Raw genomic sequence first — 18,491 nt, 5'->3', positions numbered from 1 at the left:
CTACACACGGTAGCCCATGGCAACCCACTGCAGCAGGGGCTGCAGCCTACGCCGTAGCCAGCGACTCACAGCAGCCCAGGTCGAGCTGTTGTTCAGCATCTTAGCTGTAGAGGGCAGTGTCACTGGCCCTCATATGTGGCATCCGAACCGGGGCCCTCTGGTGTCCCAAGCCAGTTCTTAACCATTGCGCCACTCGGCCGGCCCGTGTACTGGATTTTTTCATGCTGAATAAGGTAGGAGCTCTGCCTAAATAATTTTCCACAAATATTACACATTTGAGGTTTCTCATCAGTAAGAATTTGTGGTTGTCGGATAAAGTTTGCCATATTACTGAAGTTTCATCCATATTCAAAGGCTCCCTCATGTTTGTTTTGTTCACATTCATCTCCTTCATGTAGTTGTATCCCTACTTCAAGAGTTTTCTGTTTTATAATTAATTGCTCCTCAGTCCAGGTTTCACCATCTGACAAAAAATATGAAAAAGGTAAATGTAACAAGAGAAACTGGTAAGAAACAGGATGATCAAAGTATTCCAGAAGTATCTGATTAAAAAAAGTAGCAAGATCGCCTTGCAGTATAGGGAAAAGATGGATACAAGTTGAGCAGATTTGGAGACAGTGGTGGAGAAGCAAAAGTTAGGATTTATATATGAAGCAGCCAACCAGACAGATACACTGGGATTAACAGAAAAGGAAAGCAGAGTTTCAGGGAAGTGTGATATCTCAGATCACAGGAAGGGTGATGTTGATGTATAGGTGTGAAAAGGGGCAGGGACTGAACAGATAAATAAAAGAGGAGAACTTTACCTCAGACGTTCTATCCACATAGTACCAGGGCCATATGGATTGTCTCTCTGGTAATGGAAGACTCCCACCATATTATCAGACACCAACACCTTCCTCCTGCTGAGAGTCTCTCTCTACACACAGATGTTCACATGCTTACTCATGAACGCAGACATACTCAGACTTTACTTGCAGCTTTTAGAAAAAGTGCAAATTGGGAGAATTTGATAAAGGCAGTTGGGGATGGGGGAGGGGAGAACAGAAGGAAAAGTTGTTTAAAATATGAAGCATAATATAGATAAATATTTCCAAATCTATTTCAAATCTAAGAGAATATATGAAAACAAATTCTGTACCCTAGCTGTATCTAAGGGAGACATGATAGAAAAATATCTACCATTTACTTTCATACAAATAAGTTTTACTTATTAAATAGGGCTTACTGAAGCTAGAGAAGTTGTTTTGCAGTAATGCTAGAGCGGGGGTCAGCAAAATTTTGAGACAGAAGAGCCGCCAGGGATCAGCAAACTGTGGCTCGGAAGCCACAGGCTCTGAAGTAAAATTGAAAATGAAAATAAAACTATCATAGTTTCACTTATAAAACTTTTAAAGGATATTATTCACATAATGATGATTACGTAAAAGTATATTTATGGTTCTCAAATAATTTTAAATTGTTGTAAGGGACAGGATTGGCTCTTCCAGGGGTCGGCAAACTTTTGAGACAGACCATACCCAAAGAGCGCATGTGGCCCATGAGCCGCAGTTTGCTGACCCCTTTACTAGGGAAAGCAGGCCCTGTATTCAGAGGGATCTTTCTAGTACAGCGGTTTTCAACCTGTGGGTTGCAACCCTTTTGAAGGTTGAATGACCCTTTCACAGGGGTCGCCTAAGACCATTGGAAAACAAAAGGATATTTACATTACGATTCATAACAGTAGCAAAATTACAGTTATAGAGTAGCAACGAAAATAATTTTATGGTTGAGGGTCACCACAACATAAGGAACTGTATTAAGGGTTGCGGCATTAGGAAGGTTGAGAACCACTGTTCTAGTAGAAGGTGGTGCTGAGGAATTTCCAATGCAGCAGCATTTCTTTCATCTAAAATGTACAAGATGTGATCAAACAATACAGTGAATATTTAAATTAAAAAAATTTTATTACAGTAAAAGACACATTGCCATTAATCCCCCTCAAAATACTCCCCCTCGCTTCAAACACACTTATCCCATAATTCTTGCCACTTTCTGAAGCAGTTCTGGAAGTCCTCTTTCGTGAGTGTCTTTAGTTGTGCTGTAGTGGCTGCCTCGATGTCCTGAATCATTTTGGCTTTGGGGAAGAGCCAGAAGTCGCACGGTGCCAGATCCAGTGAATAAGGTGGATGAGGGCACACCATAATATTTTTATTTGACAGAAGTAGCCATATACCAGAAGCAATGTGTGACATGGAGCCTTGTCATGATAGAGGATGATTTATGGCACACTTAAAAATATACCTTCTTTCCACTCACACCCGACTGACTGCACCGAACAAGTTGAAACTTGTCACACACTGTTACTAAGGTTTGATGCACCACTTCCCATATTGAAGATCCCTGCCTCTCCATTGGATGGCACTCGGCAGCAGCATTCACCATATTATCTGATCACAATGGAAAGGCTCCATGTCACATATCACTTCTGGTATAGCATTTTCTGTCAAATAAAAACTATACAGTGTGTCCTCATCCACCTTATTCACCAGATCTAGCACCGTGCATCTTTTGGTTCGTTCCCAAGTCAAAATGACCATGAAAGGTAAACGTTTTGAATTGATTCAGGACATTGAGGCAGCCACGACAGTGCAACTAAAGACACTCACGAAAGAGAATTTCCAGAGCTGCCTGAGAAAGTGGCAAGAATGATGGGATAAGTGTGTTCGAAGCAAGGGGGAGTATTTTGAGGGGATTAATGGCAATGTGTTTTTTACTATACTACATTTTTTGTGTGTAAACATTCACCCTATTTTTCTTATCACACCTCATAAGTAAGATACATACAGTATTTGTCTTTCTCTGTCTTATTTCACTTAGTATAATAACCTCAAGGTCCATCCATGTTGTCACAAATGACAGGATTTCCTCTTTTTTATGGCTGAGTAATATTCCATTATATACATATATCACATTTTCTTTATCCATTCATCCGTTGATGGGCATGTAGGTTATTTCCATGTCTTGGCTATTATAAATAATATTGCAATAAACATGGGGGTCTAGATATCTTTTTTAAATAATGATTTTATTTCCTTCAGATACCCAGGAGTGGAACTGCTGGATCATATTGGTAGTTCTATTTTTTATTTTTTGAGGAACTTCCATACCATTTTCCATAATGACTATACCAATTTACCACTAACAGTGCCCAAGGGTTCCCCTTTCTCCACATCCTTACCAACACTTGTTATCTCTTGACTTTTAGATGACATCCATTCTAATAGGTGTGAGTGAATTACTGGTTTAATGTTTTTCCATATCTTTGCACCTGTGTTTACCTTACATGTCAGACAAATTGCAAGCTCCTGGACAGCAGGGACTGGTCTAACAAATTAGGTACTTAAAGACTGATAAAGACATCAATCAGGTCTAAATACTAGCTAGGAAGGTCAATTTTTTAGCAAGGTACCATAAGCACTCATGGCTTTCACTGATGGCTTCAGCAGCACAATCCAACAGAACTTTCTGTGGTTATGGAAACATTCCACATCTGTGCTGTCCAATACAGTACCCAACAGTGGCTAGTGAGCACTTGAAACGTGGCTAGCACAACTGAGGAGCTGACCTGTTTTATTTAATTTTAATTACTTTAAGTTTAGTTAGCCACTTGTGGCTAGTGGCTACCTACTGGACAGCATAACTCTAGAGCTTTCTAAATCTGCCAAATCTGTCCCACAGGATTGGGACATCTAAACTTAGAAGCCCTTCAGAACTGGATTCATTAAATAAGATGAAACACAAGAAAGAGAAGATAACAAAGAGTTTCCATCAGCTCATCAACAAGTGAAAAAGCAATAACTGGGGCATGCCTCCACCTGGACTTGACATATTTCATAATAACTGCCTTCTGTACTTGGCTTAGGCAAATATTAAAATGAAAGCTTCTTCTATGGCTCCCTGACCTGGGCCCTACCTGCCTTCCAGTCCCATTCTAATCTTCTCTCCTACACAAAGCCTCTTCTACTGTTTGTTGAACCACTCTATTCATTCTCTACCATAACATATAAAGGCTTAGACTCCTAAAGGATGTGTCTTTTATTTGGCCCACTGCCAGAAATTTGACAGCCTGCCAGACATAGTCAAGAATGTAACTCTTACTGCTTTCAGGCCCTGTTCAGTATCACCTTCTCCATGAAGCTGAAGGTGACCCTTCTCCTAGAAATACTCATCTTTACAAGTCATATGACACTTCCCTCATTCACATTCATTCAGTATATTTTACTGAGCACCAACAACATGCCAGATACAGTTCCAGGCTCTGAGATACATCAGAGAGCAAAACAGACAAAAATCCTGCCCTCTAAGATCTTTCATTTTAGCAAGGGAGATGGATAATAAGCAATGTTAATTATATACTATTAGAAGGTGATAAAAGTAATAAAGAGGAAAAAAGCAAGTAACAAGGGTTAGAGTGCCAGGAGAGTGAGTGGGCAGAAGGATTGCAATTTTAAATACCATGGTCAAGGGGCCGGCTGAGTGGCTCAGTTGGTTAAGAGCTTGCTCGAGAGTTTGAGCTCTGAGCAACAGCAGTTCGATGCCCAGCCCGAGCTGAGCAGTCGCTGAGCTGCCAACAGGTGGCAGGATGGCTCAGCTTAAAAAAATTAAATAAATAAATACATACATACATACCGTGGTCAAAGAAGGACTAAAAAAATGACATTTAAGCAAAGGCTTGAACTAGATAAGGGTTATCTGGGAAAGAGCATTACACATAGAAGAAATAGCAAGTGCAAAGGTCCTGGGTGTTCGAGGAGGCAAGTGTGACTGGAGCAGAAAGAGCAAGGGGGAAAGTACTAAGAAATGAGGTCAGAGACATAAAAAAGGGATCAGAGAGCATAGGACCCAGTAGACTACTGTAAGAGGTTTGCATTCACTGAGGAAGAACAGAAGTCACTGGAGGGTTCTGACCAGAGGAAGACGAGATGACATTTCAACAGGATCATTCTGGCTACTATGCTGGGCAGAGGCTGTAGGGAGGCAACAGTAGAGGCAGGACAACCAGTCAGGGGGCTATTGCAACAACCCAGATGAGAGATGATGACGACTTGGACCAATATAGCGGCAGAGAAGCTAGTAAGAAGTACTTGGATTCTGGGGAAAATGTTGATGGTCACAACGACAGGATTATTGAGTAACAGATATAGATATGAGAGAAACAAAGGTTCTCTCTGGGTTGAGTAGCTGGAGGGGTGGTGTTCCCATCTACTGACATGGGGGATATTTGTAAATCAGCTATCGCATTACCAATAAGCTAAAAAGACATTTCCATGTGGCTCTCGTACCAGTCCCAAAACTGCTCCTCCTGGCGTATGACTATTTGGTATAACATTCTTGCAGCTCTCCTGCAACTTTAACATTTTTCAAAATAGAAAAGGGGAGGGGACTCCCTTCTCTGCTCCACATCGACTCAGTAAACAAGTACTATTGCTTCTACTTACAATATACTTCTTGATTTTGTCCCTGCCTTCCTGTTATCACTATTAATGTCATAAAGTCAGACCCTAAGCACTTCCCAGCTCCCTAAACAAATCAGATTCTCCTTCTTGATACACAACACTCAGCTGCTATCCTCCTGTTAAGAAAAACTAACATACCTCAGTATCTCTGCAAAACAAAATCTGAACTCTTTGGCCTGGCATTCATTTTCCACAATCTTACTCCACTTGACCTTTACAATGTCATCCCCTATCACATCTTTATGCTCCAGTCAATCTCAACTAACGTGTCCTGAACACTTCTATCCACGCATTTCTTTTTCTGCTCAACCTTCTCCCCCAACCTGGAACAGCCTCCTTCCAACTTCACCTATCAAAATCCTATTCCTTTTTCACGACCCAGCACAAAGGCAGACTTTTTTTGTGTGTGAAATTTAACCGGGCTCCAGCTCCCAGCTGGAAGTGGTTTATTTTCTTTGAATCTAAAGCATACAGTTCCTGCCTCCCTCATGGCATTTAATTAACCACATTGTCTTTGGGCCTCTCCTGAGAAATACTTTTGTGTGTGTTCCCTTCAACTTATACTGAAAGGATCTCTAGAGTAATACATGTCTTCCATTTCTTTTTCTCCAACCCCAGGACTATGTAAAGAACTCTGCACACATTAGGTGCTTAAAAGTGCTCCTGATTATTTCCCAGCAATCCATTAAAAGGAAGTTCTTCGCCATCAAGAGAAGAATCTATAGGGCCGGCCGAGTGGCACGGTCGTTAAGAGCTGGCTTGGGACGCCAGAGGACCGCAGTTTGGATCCCACATATGAGGGCCAGTGACACTGCCCTCTACAGCTAAGATGCTGAACAACAGCTCAACCTGGAGCTGGGCTGCCTTGAGTCACAGGCGATGGCGTAGGCTGCAGCCCCTGTGGCAGTGGGTTGCCATGGGCTACCGTGTGTAGCCAGCAGCCAGCGTGAGCAACCAGCAGCCGCAGTGAGCGGCCAGCAGCTGCAGCGGCCAGCAGCTGCAGTGAGCAGCTGTCCAGAAGCTGGCGACTGATCTGCCTCGCCCAGGAAGAGCGCAATGATGGTGCCAACTTGGGCCAGTGAAGCAATGTCCTCCACAACTAGGCTGAAGAACAAAAGGACAACAACTTGTCTGTTCCCCCTTCCCCCAATTCCCCAGCACTGTTCCCATCCCCCAATTCCCAAAAAAAAATTTTAAAAAAAAAAAAAAAAGAGAAGAATCTATAAATCACTAAGGGTTCAAAATAGACCATTTCTAAAAACTCTTCTGGACTAAGATACAAATAGAATTTAGAGAGGTATACCCCTTCATGGCAGGACCCCCTGGAATGCCAGGGCAGATAGAGAAGGGCCAGTCTGAGACAGAGCTAGAGAAGCCCAAGAAAAGAGCAGCCGCCTCCTGAAATAACAGGCAAATAAAATGTGTCTTTGTAGCCAAGGGTTTAAAAAAAAAAAAGGTTTTCGACTGATCTGCTTCTAATTTAAAGGCAGGGGCAAATCTCTGCAGTTCAAGTAGTTTAACTACAAAGCTATGTGATCCCAAGTACATTTACTTCTAACAGCAAAAGAAATGAGCAGTGCTTCCTGTATTGGGTTAAATAGTGTCGTATTCTGCACCCCTCCACCCCACCCCCAACACACACACCCAAGAAAACTTCATGTCCACTGGAACCTCAGAATATAGCTTTATTTGGAAACAGGGTCTTTGCAAAAGCAATTAGTTAAGATGAGGTCATAATGGATATGGGTGGGTCCTAAATCCTATGACTGGCATCTTTATAAGATAAAGGAGTCAGACACAGAAATACACAGGGAAGAAGGCCTAGAGAGAGATTGGAATGATGCGGCTACCAGCTAAGGAGCACCAAGGATTGCTGGGAGCCACCAGAAGCTAAGCACAGTCAAGGAAGGATTCTTTCCTAGAGCCCTCAGAGGGCATTTGGCCCACATGGACTTCTTGCCTCCAGAACTGTGACAGAGTACAGTTCAGTTGTTTTAAGTCATATGGCTGTGGTGATTTGTTACAGCAGCCCTAAGAAACTAATATACTTCCTGTTTGGTTTCACCAATCAACAAACATATTTACCACCTACTAATGTGCAAGATACTGGTAGAGGTATTAAAATGGATATATATGACCAAAGTGCTTCAAAGCACAAAATTAAGAATGACAAAAACCTACCAAGGTGAGTTGGGAATGGCATCCTCAAAGAATGACAGTGAGCTGGGTCTTGAAATATGACCAGGATCAACAAGGTAAAGCGTATTCCAGGAAAAAATAATAGTATATGCTGAGACTCAGAAACCTAAAAGGGAATACTCAATTTAAGGTGTATTCAGAAAAATTTCAACATGACCGAAATGTATGCTCCATGTGGGCAGGAAGCAGGAGACACGGCAGAAAAATAGAATACAGCCAGATAATAAAGAGACATATAAGCCACACTCAGGATTTTAGACTTTATGGTATAGGCTGAGAATAATATGATCAGACTTGTTTCCAGGGAAGTTTATTCTGGCAGCAGTATGGAGGCGAGCCTAGAGTGGGGGAAATGACCAAAGCATAGGGATATGTCAATAACCCAGAAAAGATATAATGGGCCTAAAATGAGGAAGTGGCAGTGACAGGCAACAGAATCAGGTCTTTCTGAAGAAAAATTGATAGGATTTGGTGACTGAATTTGGAGGGATGGATAATAGTAGAGAATGACTCCAAGTTTTCTGGTTTAGGAAATTAACCAAGGTAGTCATTGGAAGGTAGGGAGGTTCATGGCGCAAAAGCATGAGCTCAGAAGTGCTCATTTGATTAGGTTAATTGTATCCATTGGCTAGCACCAAATATCACAGTGCCTGGCAACTGTATTCATGAATGGATGGATACATGAGGTTACATTTTTAGATGTGGGAAACGCAGTATGCTTTGCTGAGATGACACCTCCTAGGCCTCCTTTGAACTTCATTCTTAAACTTACTCAGTTACCCATGTGCTATTTCCTAGGATGAGGCATTTTTCCAGAGCTCATTACCTGAAAATGCCATATTCTTTCATTGGTAGGCCTTGGTTACTAAAATTAACCAAGGGAGTCGTTGGAAGTAGGGAGGTAGGGGACGGCAGAAAAGCATGAGCTCAGAAGCATACTGTGAACATCGAGTATTCAGGAGTCAGCTGGAAGCAAGAGCAGCATATAGTGGTAACTAGTCATGGAAGGGGATAGGATCATCCACAGGATGGAAAAGAGGAGAGGGCTGAGAACAGTCTTGGGGGAAATCAACGTTTAAGGAACAGGTGGAGAAACAGGAGTGGGAAAGGCCTTGAGAAGTCAAGAGGCAGACAAGAATATGGTGCTTCTAAAACCAAAGAACAAGAGTTACAAGGAAGAGTGATCACATCAACAAAAAATACTAAGGGGTCAAAAAAATTAGGGCTGGGCTGGCCGAGTGGCTCATTGGTTAAGAGTTGGCTTGGGAGCATGAGCTCTGAGCAGCAGGACCGCTGGTTCAGATCCCACATGGGCCAGTAATGCTGCGCCCTCTACAGCTAAGAAGGTGAACAACAACTCAACCTGGAGCTGGGCTGCCGTGTGAGTCGCCAGCAATGGCGTAGGCTGCAGTAGGCTGCCGTAAGCTACCATTAGTGGCCGGCAGCCGGCATGAGCTGTCGTGAGCTGCTGTGAGCGGCCATCCAATGGCCAATGACCAATCTGCCTCAGCCAGGAAGAGCACAATGATCACAATACCAACATGGGCCAGTGAAGCAACATCCTCCACAACTAGACTGAAGAATAAAAGGACAGCAACTTGTCTGTTCCCCTTCCCTGATTCCCCAACGCTGTTCCCTCCAATTCCCCAATAAAATCTTCAAAAAAAAAAAAAATGGGGGCTAAAAAAAATGTGTCAAGTGGATTCATTAGGTAAGCCACTGGCAGCTTGGATATAACCAGTTTTGATGGCACAGAAGCAGTACCCTGCATTGAGAATTGAATGGCAATGACAAAGATATTAGCAACTGGTGAAGATTTTTTTTAGAGGAATGATAGTGAATGGAACAAAGGCAATTGTACCCAGCTTCCCTCTACTGCTCGGTCACCAAGTACTGCAGGTTTCCATGTAAATGTCTCTTGCATCTGTTTGTTTTCTTCTTCAAAGCCCTGAGCTGTTTCAGAAGCTTCATGGAAGAGGCTGTCCTGCACTGGGTCTTCAAGCATGGGATCTTGAGTTGTGCGGGGTTTGGATAAGCAGAGAATGTAGGAAGCAGCAATGTATGTGTCTTCTGTACTACCTTGTACAGACAAACCACTCTTGCTGGGTTTGTCTTGGAGAGCACTGAGGTAAGACTTCAAAGAGGATCCTGAATGCTAGGTTATAAAGTATGGACTGAATCCAGTGAGCACTATGAACTAACATGAACGAGTATTTTAGGAAGGCGAATACGAGCACTTGGCCTCTTATAAAGACTAGTAGCAAGGAATCTGTGGTGAGGGCCTGTCCTATCCTCTTTCATCTAAAACCTGACTCCTTTCTTACTCTAAATTCTTCCCAGGCCAAACTCATGATTTTCTAAGGCTTCCTGGGCTAATCCCAGTTCACAGGGATCTCCTCTTGTGAACATCTACATTGTTTATTGTCCCATAGCTTCCCATAGTTAACTATTCCAACTCAACTCTAAGCTCGTGGGTGGATAGGAGTTAGGTTTTCTTTCAACTTAGTTTCAACACCTCATAATAATAACTCAGTAAATACTTATTTAAAATTATCCTGAAAACCTCATTAAAAGGCTAAATATGTGAAAGAAAATCTCCCCAAACATAAGCCATCTCAAAGTCCCAACGTGGATTATCTAAGCCTTTGTGCCCTAATTAAACAATCCAAGTTCACTTTTTTTTAAATGGACATATACCAGATAATGGGGAAATGGCAGATTGAAATAAAAATGTGGATATTTATAGTTTAACTTCATTTTCCATCCGCAGGTGGCTAGCTTGTCTCCTGTACTCCACTGGCAAGGCACCCTCCTCTTGCAGTTCATATCCTGGGTGGAAAACGTATTTTCCCTAATGATGAAAGGGAGCTTGGGTAGAGTAAAGGGAGGAGTCCATTCTTCCTGGTACTTGGGAGTATGGGACATACTTTGCTGGGTTCATTCATTTATTTATTCAAAGGACATTCACTGAGCTTCTCCAAATGTCAAGCAAGTTGGCAGGTGCTGGAATGACAACTCAAGACTCAGTGCTAAGATAATGCTCCTGCAGGTTTGCTCCACACAGTCAGTGAGGAAACATTAGTTATAGGCTTTATTTACATGCAATAGAGCTTTAGGTAATCATCATCATCATCATCATCATCATCATCATCATCAGTAATCTTGCACCAGGACACTTCTAAGGTAAATCGTGTCCATCTGATCTGAGGCCCCCGTTAGAAGGACAAAGTTTAGACAATGAAAGCCAGTTAGGTCAGCTCCTCACCCTTGCTCTTTCGAGGTTCCTGCTCAGGGGATGGAAACAGGGACTCTGGAGACATCTACTCAGGCAGCTTCTCCATGGACTGGGTCCAATAGCTGGTGCTGCTCCAAAGCCAAGATCTTCTCTAAAACTTCTTCAGAACTGGGCACAAGGGACGAGCAGTCAGTTCAGGAAAGGGTGGGAGAAGGGGAAAAATATAGGGAAAACGGTAGGTGAAACTTTCCCCAGAGACTCAACCTAGGTCTGAGAAGCTTCATTCTCTCTCCAGGCCGTCTGGGCCCCGCCGCGTGAAGACCGCTATGCCTGCGGCACCCAGAGGCCCCAGGCGCCGCGCCCCGGTCGGGACCAAGCAGGTACCTGTGGCCCCACACCAATCCCATGGGCGTCCCCCCGCAGCCCGAGCTTGCCACTGCGACAGCGCGGTCTTCCCCACTGTCCTCCCCGGGCCCGGGATCACTGAGCTCCGACACTCACTGGCCCTACCCGACCCGTGCGCTAGTGTTGTCGATCTCCGCCTACAATGGGAGGCCTGGAAACTCGGGTTCTTCGGCATGCACTTCCGGGTCCTATCTAGGCAGCTCGGAGGTCTAATCTCGATGGCGGGTTCTCTACGGACTGCTGGGGAACTGAGTCCACAGCGGCGTGAGGATGGGGTCCTCCTTCGGTGTTTGTCCTTCCCCCAGGAAGGATTGTAGGAGGATGGAACAGATTTCTCTATTTGCCCTTCATTGCCTAAATGGGCCGAGGATCTAAATTGGTTTGTTTCTCATCCTCTCTGTCCCGTGTGCACCCCATTTGCCTCCTCCGCTCAACTCCTGCCCTGTGTTACCACTTATGTCACCTCCCTTCTTCATAATTACAGGCCAGGTTGACCCCACTGGGCCCGAATTCGTTATCTAGGCCCGAATTCCACCCAGTCCTCCTCTCCCTTTGTCGCTTCAACCCAGCCCCTCCCAATTTTGTGGGAGGAACATACTGATATACCAATATGAGAAAGACAAGCCTTTAAAGAGGTCAAGATCCAAAGACCCTTCTGCGCCTGGAGTACAGATTTGCCAGAGGCACTTTTGATATGTTGAAGCAAGAAAAAAAGGTTAAGGAAATGAGTTGTTTATGCTAAGCGTAGTTTCCTGCTAAACTCAGAAATAACAGCTACCAGTTGTGGAGCACTTAAACTGACACTCTCTCATTAATCCTCACAACAATCCCATGACGTTGTAAAACGTTGGCACATTTACTATCTTACATTCCAGATGCTGCAGAGGTAGTAAGCAACTAGAGGCAGCATTCGAACCCTGGCCGGTTCAAACCAGAGCCTGGTGTTATCTGCACCCTGGAAGGACAATGAAGACAGGGTGGACATTTGTATTATAATATGAGCAACTGCAGAAAAGAAAAAATATAGACGTCTGTAATTATACCCAAATTGTAAATTTATCAACATGAATGAAATAAAAATATAAAAGGTTAATCATTTTCTAAAAGTGGAGAGAGTGAATAGGATGCATCAGCAAAATAAAAAATTCCAGCATTTATTGTGATTTGTACAGGCACCATCTGATTTGATTGAAATCACTCTTAACAGTCTTGGATTAAACATTGGTTCCTTAATACACTCATATTTTGAAAATATGTCATATAATACAAATGTTAGAAGAGACAGATGTCAGTTTGCTGACTCCAGCAGGGAGTGCCTATAGGGAGGCAGTTCCTATCAGCACAGAATGTCTGATGATTTCTCTAGTGATATTTAAGTTCTCCAACCCAGGGTATCCCTCCCTGGGCAATGCTTGGCAATACTGCACTGCTAAATGCTTGCTCATTAATTCCCTTTTTAAAATTTTATCTCCCTTCTATCTAAACATCTCCCCTCTATTTTTACTGGTTTTTATATTAGTGTTTATATTAATAACTTTGGCACAATACATTTTACATTAATTTTCATGCTGTTATTATTATATAGAAAACTAGGGAGGCTAAGTAAAATTTCCAGACACACAGCTAGTAAACACAGTTATGTCTAATTCCAAAGCCATTGCTTTGACAACTAATTTGTTCATCTTCAAAGGATGGTTTAATTCATTTAACTGTATCCATTGACCAGCACTGAATATCATAGCATCTGGCAACTGTATTACTGAATGGATAGATGGTTCCATTTTTAGATGTGGGAAGCCCAGTATGCTTTGCTGAGATGACATCCTATGGGACTCCTCTGAACATCATTCTTAAAACTTCCTCAGTTACCCATGAGCTATTTCCTAGGGTGAGGCATTTCTCCAGAGCTCATTACCTGAAAATCCCATACTCTTTCATCTATAGGCCTCTGACATGCTTTCTTGCCTGAAATTCTCTCCCTGCTCCTCCTCCAGCATACTCCATCTCTCCAGTCTATCTCTATCCACTCCTTTGCTCAAGCCAAAACCTAGGAATCAAACTTGATTTTCCCATTACCTGGTTTGCTCCACTACTTTATATAGAACCAGAGGTGATAGTAAATCTTGGTAAAGATACATGTCATCAGTAAGTTCTAGTTAGCAGAAAAAAATGAATACATTTGGGCATTGAAAAATGGAAATGTAAACCTAGTGATGGGATTTGGGGGTGTCTTGGCAGGAAATAGGAATTTGGGAGCTTTGACCCGTAGCCTGTCATTGTCAAAATTGTCTAAGCTTGTTTCAAGGAGGGGGCCGGGGTCTCTGACTAGCTCCCACAAGATACTGGGATATTTTCCCCTAGTAACCCAGAGAGCTCTGGGAGCATTTACGATCAGCTGCAAACGGGTAATAGTGAATCACTGGGTTTTAACAGGGAATGAAGAGCCATCACAGAAAATTTCTCTGGTTAGTGTCTAATACCAACTTCATGATGATGGAAAGCTTTGGAGCCAAACAGACCTGACTTTAAACTTGCTGTGTGACCCTACCAAGTTCTTTAACCTCTCTATGCCTCAAGTTCCTCTGTAAAACAGAGCTAGTTCCCTTGCAGAATTGCTATGAGGATTAAGTTTGAATATGTACATACATGTACATTTGGTGAGTGGAGAACAGATAGATAAAATTAGATGTCCCTCACCTATTAGATTTCTTCTCTTCCCTTTCTAATCTCCAAGACTAAAAAGACTAAGAACACAAACTCATTATATTGGACCGATGAAATATCAGCAAGCTTAACGTGGCAAGTTACTTGCCCTCGAGGATTTTTCTCATTTTTTAAAATGTATTTATTAAGAAAAACACATTCTGCCTAGTTCTACTGAAACCTCAAATGATTTACTCTAATTTTATGTACTGACAGCATCCCAAATAACCCTTTAAATCCTAGACATTCAGACATTGCTCCTCCAGAGGTCTGTGGAAGAGAGAGTACCAGTACACAGGAGAGTGATCCACTCTTGTTGTGAAGCAGGTTTTCAGAAGGAACTGAGGTGCAGCCAGGAAGGTGATTTCAAAATTCCCAAATGCTTCTGGCTAAGGCCTTCAGATTTTATTTGAAACAGATTCTCTGAGTATCAAACACATCTTTATTCAAGTGGAGGTACAAAAGCACTTTCCTAAACCAAATGCATACATGTGATTTTTACATATTCTACTATTTAGGGATTACTTAGTTCTGTTTCATGATAGCCAGAGGTGACTATTAGTCTTTACACAGAAGAGTATACACATTCATTAACAGGAAAAAAACATGCATTTCATTTGCTTTTACATTTCGATCGATTTGTTTAGATCCCTACCTTGCCCTGATGGGATCCTATGCTTGCTGATGGCTAAGAGGTAAAATATAGTGGTAGAACTATCCTAGAGGTTAGCCATAGGATGCTTATAAAGAGAGCAATACATTTTTATTTATTTGTTGAGGATCCCTCGTGAATAGTATAGCATCTGAACTATGAAGGCCTCAATTGCTGGAATGACAACTAGAATTTTAAATATTTGTCTTATTCACAAAATGTTATGAAGCTTAAGACGGAAAAATATAATGAAATGCTTTGATATAATCTAAAGAATCACTAACTTGCTAGGTGTTAATGATGAACTCTGGAGCCAACATCTGTGATCATTTTTATCATTAAGAAAACCATGTTCTTTTATATGGCCTGTAGACTCTAGTAAAATACAAGTGTGGTAATGATAATTACACATAAAGCCCTCACACTTCAAATACTGTCCTGGATTGATGAGGGAAGACTGGGGGCAGAAATCAAAACAGATAAAGAAGCAATCGTAACAGTTAAAATTTTACCAGGAACAGACCTGCCACTCTCTTAAAATACTCTCTCTAGAAATATTACATAAGAACAGCAATATTTTTGTTGGAAGGCTGAGCTCTCTGCCTTATGAAGCTCTTTGATTTTTTTAGTTTATGTTCTTTACGCTTTGCTCTATCAAAAGCAGACCTAAGCATTGTGTTGCTGGTCTTCAGTGGAAGTATATAAAGTAATTCTGAACTCAGACATACAGAACACGTGCTGAATGTAGCTAGACCATCATAATCTTGTTGGCTCCCTGATGTCCTTATCATCTTTCAGAGGGCTGTGGATGCAGATAAGGCAGCTAAGAACCTGGGCATCGCTTGAAAATGTTTAGCTGCGTGCCATAAACTCAGGGGAGACAGAATTCTTCATACTCATGGATGGATGGACAGGATGTAGAAATCCAATTCTTTTAAAGGAAGTTGCTTCACTTTAGGAAAGAAGACACCAGAATAGCAACATCAAGTAGGGAAGGCATACCTGCTGGTGAAAAGCTTAAAACCAGGAAACCACCATTCCAAGGCGCTTAAGAGAATGGAGAAATCAATAGGAATTCAAGTGTTGTGGCTGGAAATGAGTAAATAGGGTCCTCAAAAAAGAGCAGGCCTAACAGTCTTTTTTGGAGAGAATTTGGGCTGAGAACATCGGGAAAAGCTAAATGAGCTACATTCCAGATGCTGATGTTTTAACATTGGTGTAATATCTTAGGGAAGCTGTGAATAATAAGTACCAATTTCAGGAAATAAAATGGTTACAGGCCATATTAAAATAAAAATAGCTTAAATGAATTCCATAAAGTACACAGTTACTTACAACACCTATTATATTAAATAAAAGAATGCCATAAGAAAACAACATTGAATTCACCAAGTCACTCCTCAGACTAGATTCTTCTGTAATGAAAAAGACTGGGACTATATAGTAATGATTTCATATACAATCAACAGTTTTCTCTCCAACATTTTGATGTTGAGTAAAGCCTGAAATATGGCAGTAAATGTTTCCATTTGCATATCATATTCTGGTCTGGTGCAGGTATTCTGGTGATGAAAAAGACTTGAACTCCTATACTCAAATGACTTCTCCAGGGTATGGGTTCTTTGATGTTGAATGAGGATTGAAATATGACTGAATCTCTCCCCCCACCCCCACCCCCGGCCCCAACACATTGATTACATTCATAGGCTTTCTGCATGGAATGAATTTGATGCTGAACAAGGTAGTGTCTTTGACTGAAGGCTTTTTTCACATTCATTACTGTGATGGAATTGTATTCCTGTATGAATTCTCCAATGGTGACTAAGGTATGAACATAGCATGAAGCATTTACCACATTCAATATATTCATAGGTTTTTTTCATTGGTATGGGTTTGCAGGCATCGACTGAGTTTAATACTAACAGCTTTCCAACATTTGTCACATTCAGAGGGTTTCTCACTGGTGTGAACTCTCCGAAACTGAATAAAGGTTGAACTATAACTGAAGGTTTTACCATATTCAGTACATACATGATTTCTCCCTGGGGCGAACTCTCAGATGTTGAATGAGGCCTCAACTTGACTAAATGTCTTCCCATGTTCATTACATTCATACGGTTTCTCTTTGGTATGAATTCTTTGATGCTGAACAAGGTGTGCTCTCTGACTGAGGTTCTTTTCCCATGCATCACAATCAAAGGCTTTTTCTCTGGTGAGGACTTCTCGTTGTAGGACAAGATCTGAGCTATGATTAAAATTTTCTTCATAATCATTACACTCAGAGGATTTCTCTTTCCTATGAATTTTATGATGCTGAATAAGGCATGATGTTTGACTGAAAGCTTTTCCACATTCATTACATTCATGTGGTTTTTCTCCTGTGTGAATTCTTTGATGCTGAATAAGATGGGAATTCAATCTGAAGTCTTTCCCACATTCATTACATGTATAGGGCTTTTCTCTGAGACGACTTCCTTGATGTTTAGTAAAGGTCAACCCACATTCATTGTATTCATAGGCTTTCTCTTCACAGTGAACCTTCTGATGTTCGACTAGGTATGAGGTATGATAGAAGTCACTGCCACATACAGTACACTTACAGGGCATCTCTCTGTGAATTCTCTGATGTTGAGTAAGGTGTACACTACGACTGAAGACTCTTTCACAACTGCTACATTTATAAGATTTTGCTCTAGTGTGAATCTTCTTATGCTGAATTATGCCTGAGCTCTGACCAGAGGATTTATCAGATGACTCACAGGACTTATCAGACACTTCACATTTATAGGGTTTTTCTCTAGTATGTATTCTTTTATGTCGACTAAGACTTGAGCTCTGACTGAAAGATTTTTCACATTCTTTACATTTGTAGGGTTTCTCTCTGGTATGAATTCTTTGATGTCTAGAAAGGGCTGAGCTCTGATGGAAGATTTTGTCACATGCATCACATTTATAGGACTTGTCAGTGGTAGGAATGCTTTCACATTTACTAAGGTGGGAGAGATCCATCAAGCTTTCTTTATAGTCACTACTCTGAAAATCCTGTGTTAGATTTATTTGTTCATGTTTATCAGCAGCTGAATTCTGGTTGAAGCTCATGTTATACTTATCAATGTCATCAATGTTCTGTATTCTAAGATCTTTCTGATCTGTATCAAGTGTAGATTCCAGACCGAAGCTTTTTTCAGGTTCATTACATTCATTGTTCTTCTCACTGGTAAAGGTTTTCTTGCTGATTGTTATTTGCCTAAACTCTCTCTCCAGGAAGAGAAATTTCCTTAGGATTTCCTGAAGCCTTTCTAATCTGTCCTCAGGTTTATACACTTCTCTAGTTTCAGGAACTTGAGCAATATCCTTTTTGAGTCTTCCTACTCTCACTTTGTATGAATGTACTTCTTCTGAAATTTTCTGTTTAGGAATCAACAGCTTGTTCTCTTCTCTGGTTTCTCCATCTGATTCAATATATAAATAGAAAATGCAAATGTAATCTGTACCCTGTGCTTAGAAAAAGAAAACTCAGAGAGGAAAAAGCTAAATAATCTAGTCTCTACCAGGATAAGAGAAATTTATTTACTCTGAAACACAGGCACAAAATCTCAACAGCAGATAAAAGAGCGTGAATAGGAGCAGTGAGGTAGGATCCAAACGGGTCAGGGTGTGGCAGAAACAAAAGGGACTTTCATCAGAGTAAGAAGATAACCAATTAAGGTGTTTCAAAGGAGTTAATAGGAAAAATAGTTCAAAAGAATTAAAGATAAGCAACTTAAACAGGGACCTAGTACAACTTGTAGATGACAAG

General features: G+C 41.5%; 1 protein-coding gene and 1 long non-coding RNA gene across 12 annotated transcripts in view; both read right to left on the bottom strand.

The window, feature by feature from the left end:
• Positions 1–18,491, bottom strand: part of ZNF655 (zinc finger protein 655) — a 52,825-nt gene that overhangs the window by 24,073 nt on the left and 10,261 nt on the right. For 5 of the 11 annotated variants that reach the window (XM_019635357.1, XM_019635356.1, XM_019635358.1 and 2 more), the window contains one exon: positions 12,472–18,144. The exons of 4 other annotated variants lie outside the window; for them this stretch is intronic. In XM_019635357.1, the coding sequence (XP_019490902.1) occupies positions 16,748–18,144 (1,397 nt within the window). In that variant the 3' untranslated portion in view covers positions 12,472–16,747. Of the gene's footprint in view, positions 1–10,962; positions 11,101–11,433; positions 18,145–18,491 lie in introns of those variants that run through there. 2 more of the 11 variants (XM_019635364.1, XM_019635366.1) reach the window with 2 other exon arrangements.
• LOC109379065 (uncharacterized) lies at positions 135–8,959 on the bottom strand. Its single transcript, XR_002123103.1, has 3 exons — positions 7,680–8,959; positions 807–980; positions 135–463 (listed from the first exon to the last, which is right to left on the bottom strand). It is a non-coding gene; the product is annotated as an uncharacterized LOC109379065 (long non-coding RNA).

This window comes from Hipposideros armiger, unplaced genomic scaffold (assembly GCF_001890085.2).
Source record: "Hipposideros armiger isolate ML-2016 unplaced genomic scaffold, ASM189008v1 scaffold_21, whole genome shotgun sequence".
NCBI lineage: Eukaryota > Metazoa > Chordata > Mammalia > Chiroptera > Hipposideridae > Hipposideros > Hipposideros armiger.
This window is presented reverse-complemented; position numbering and strand designations above follow the sequence as displayed.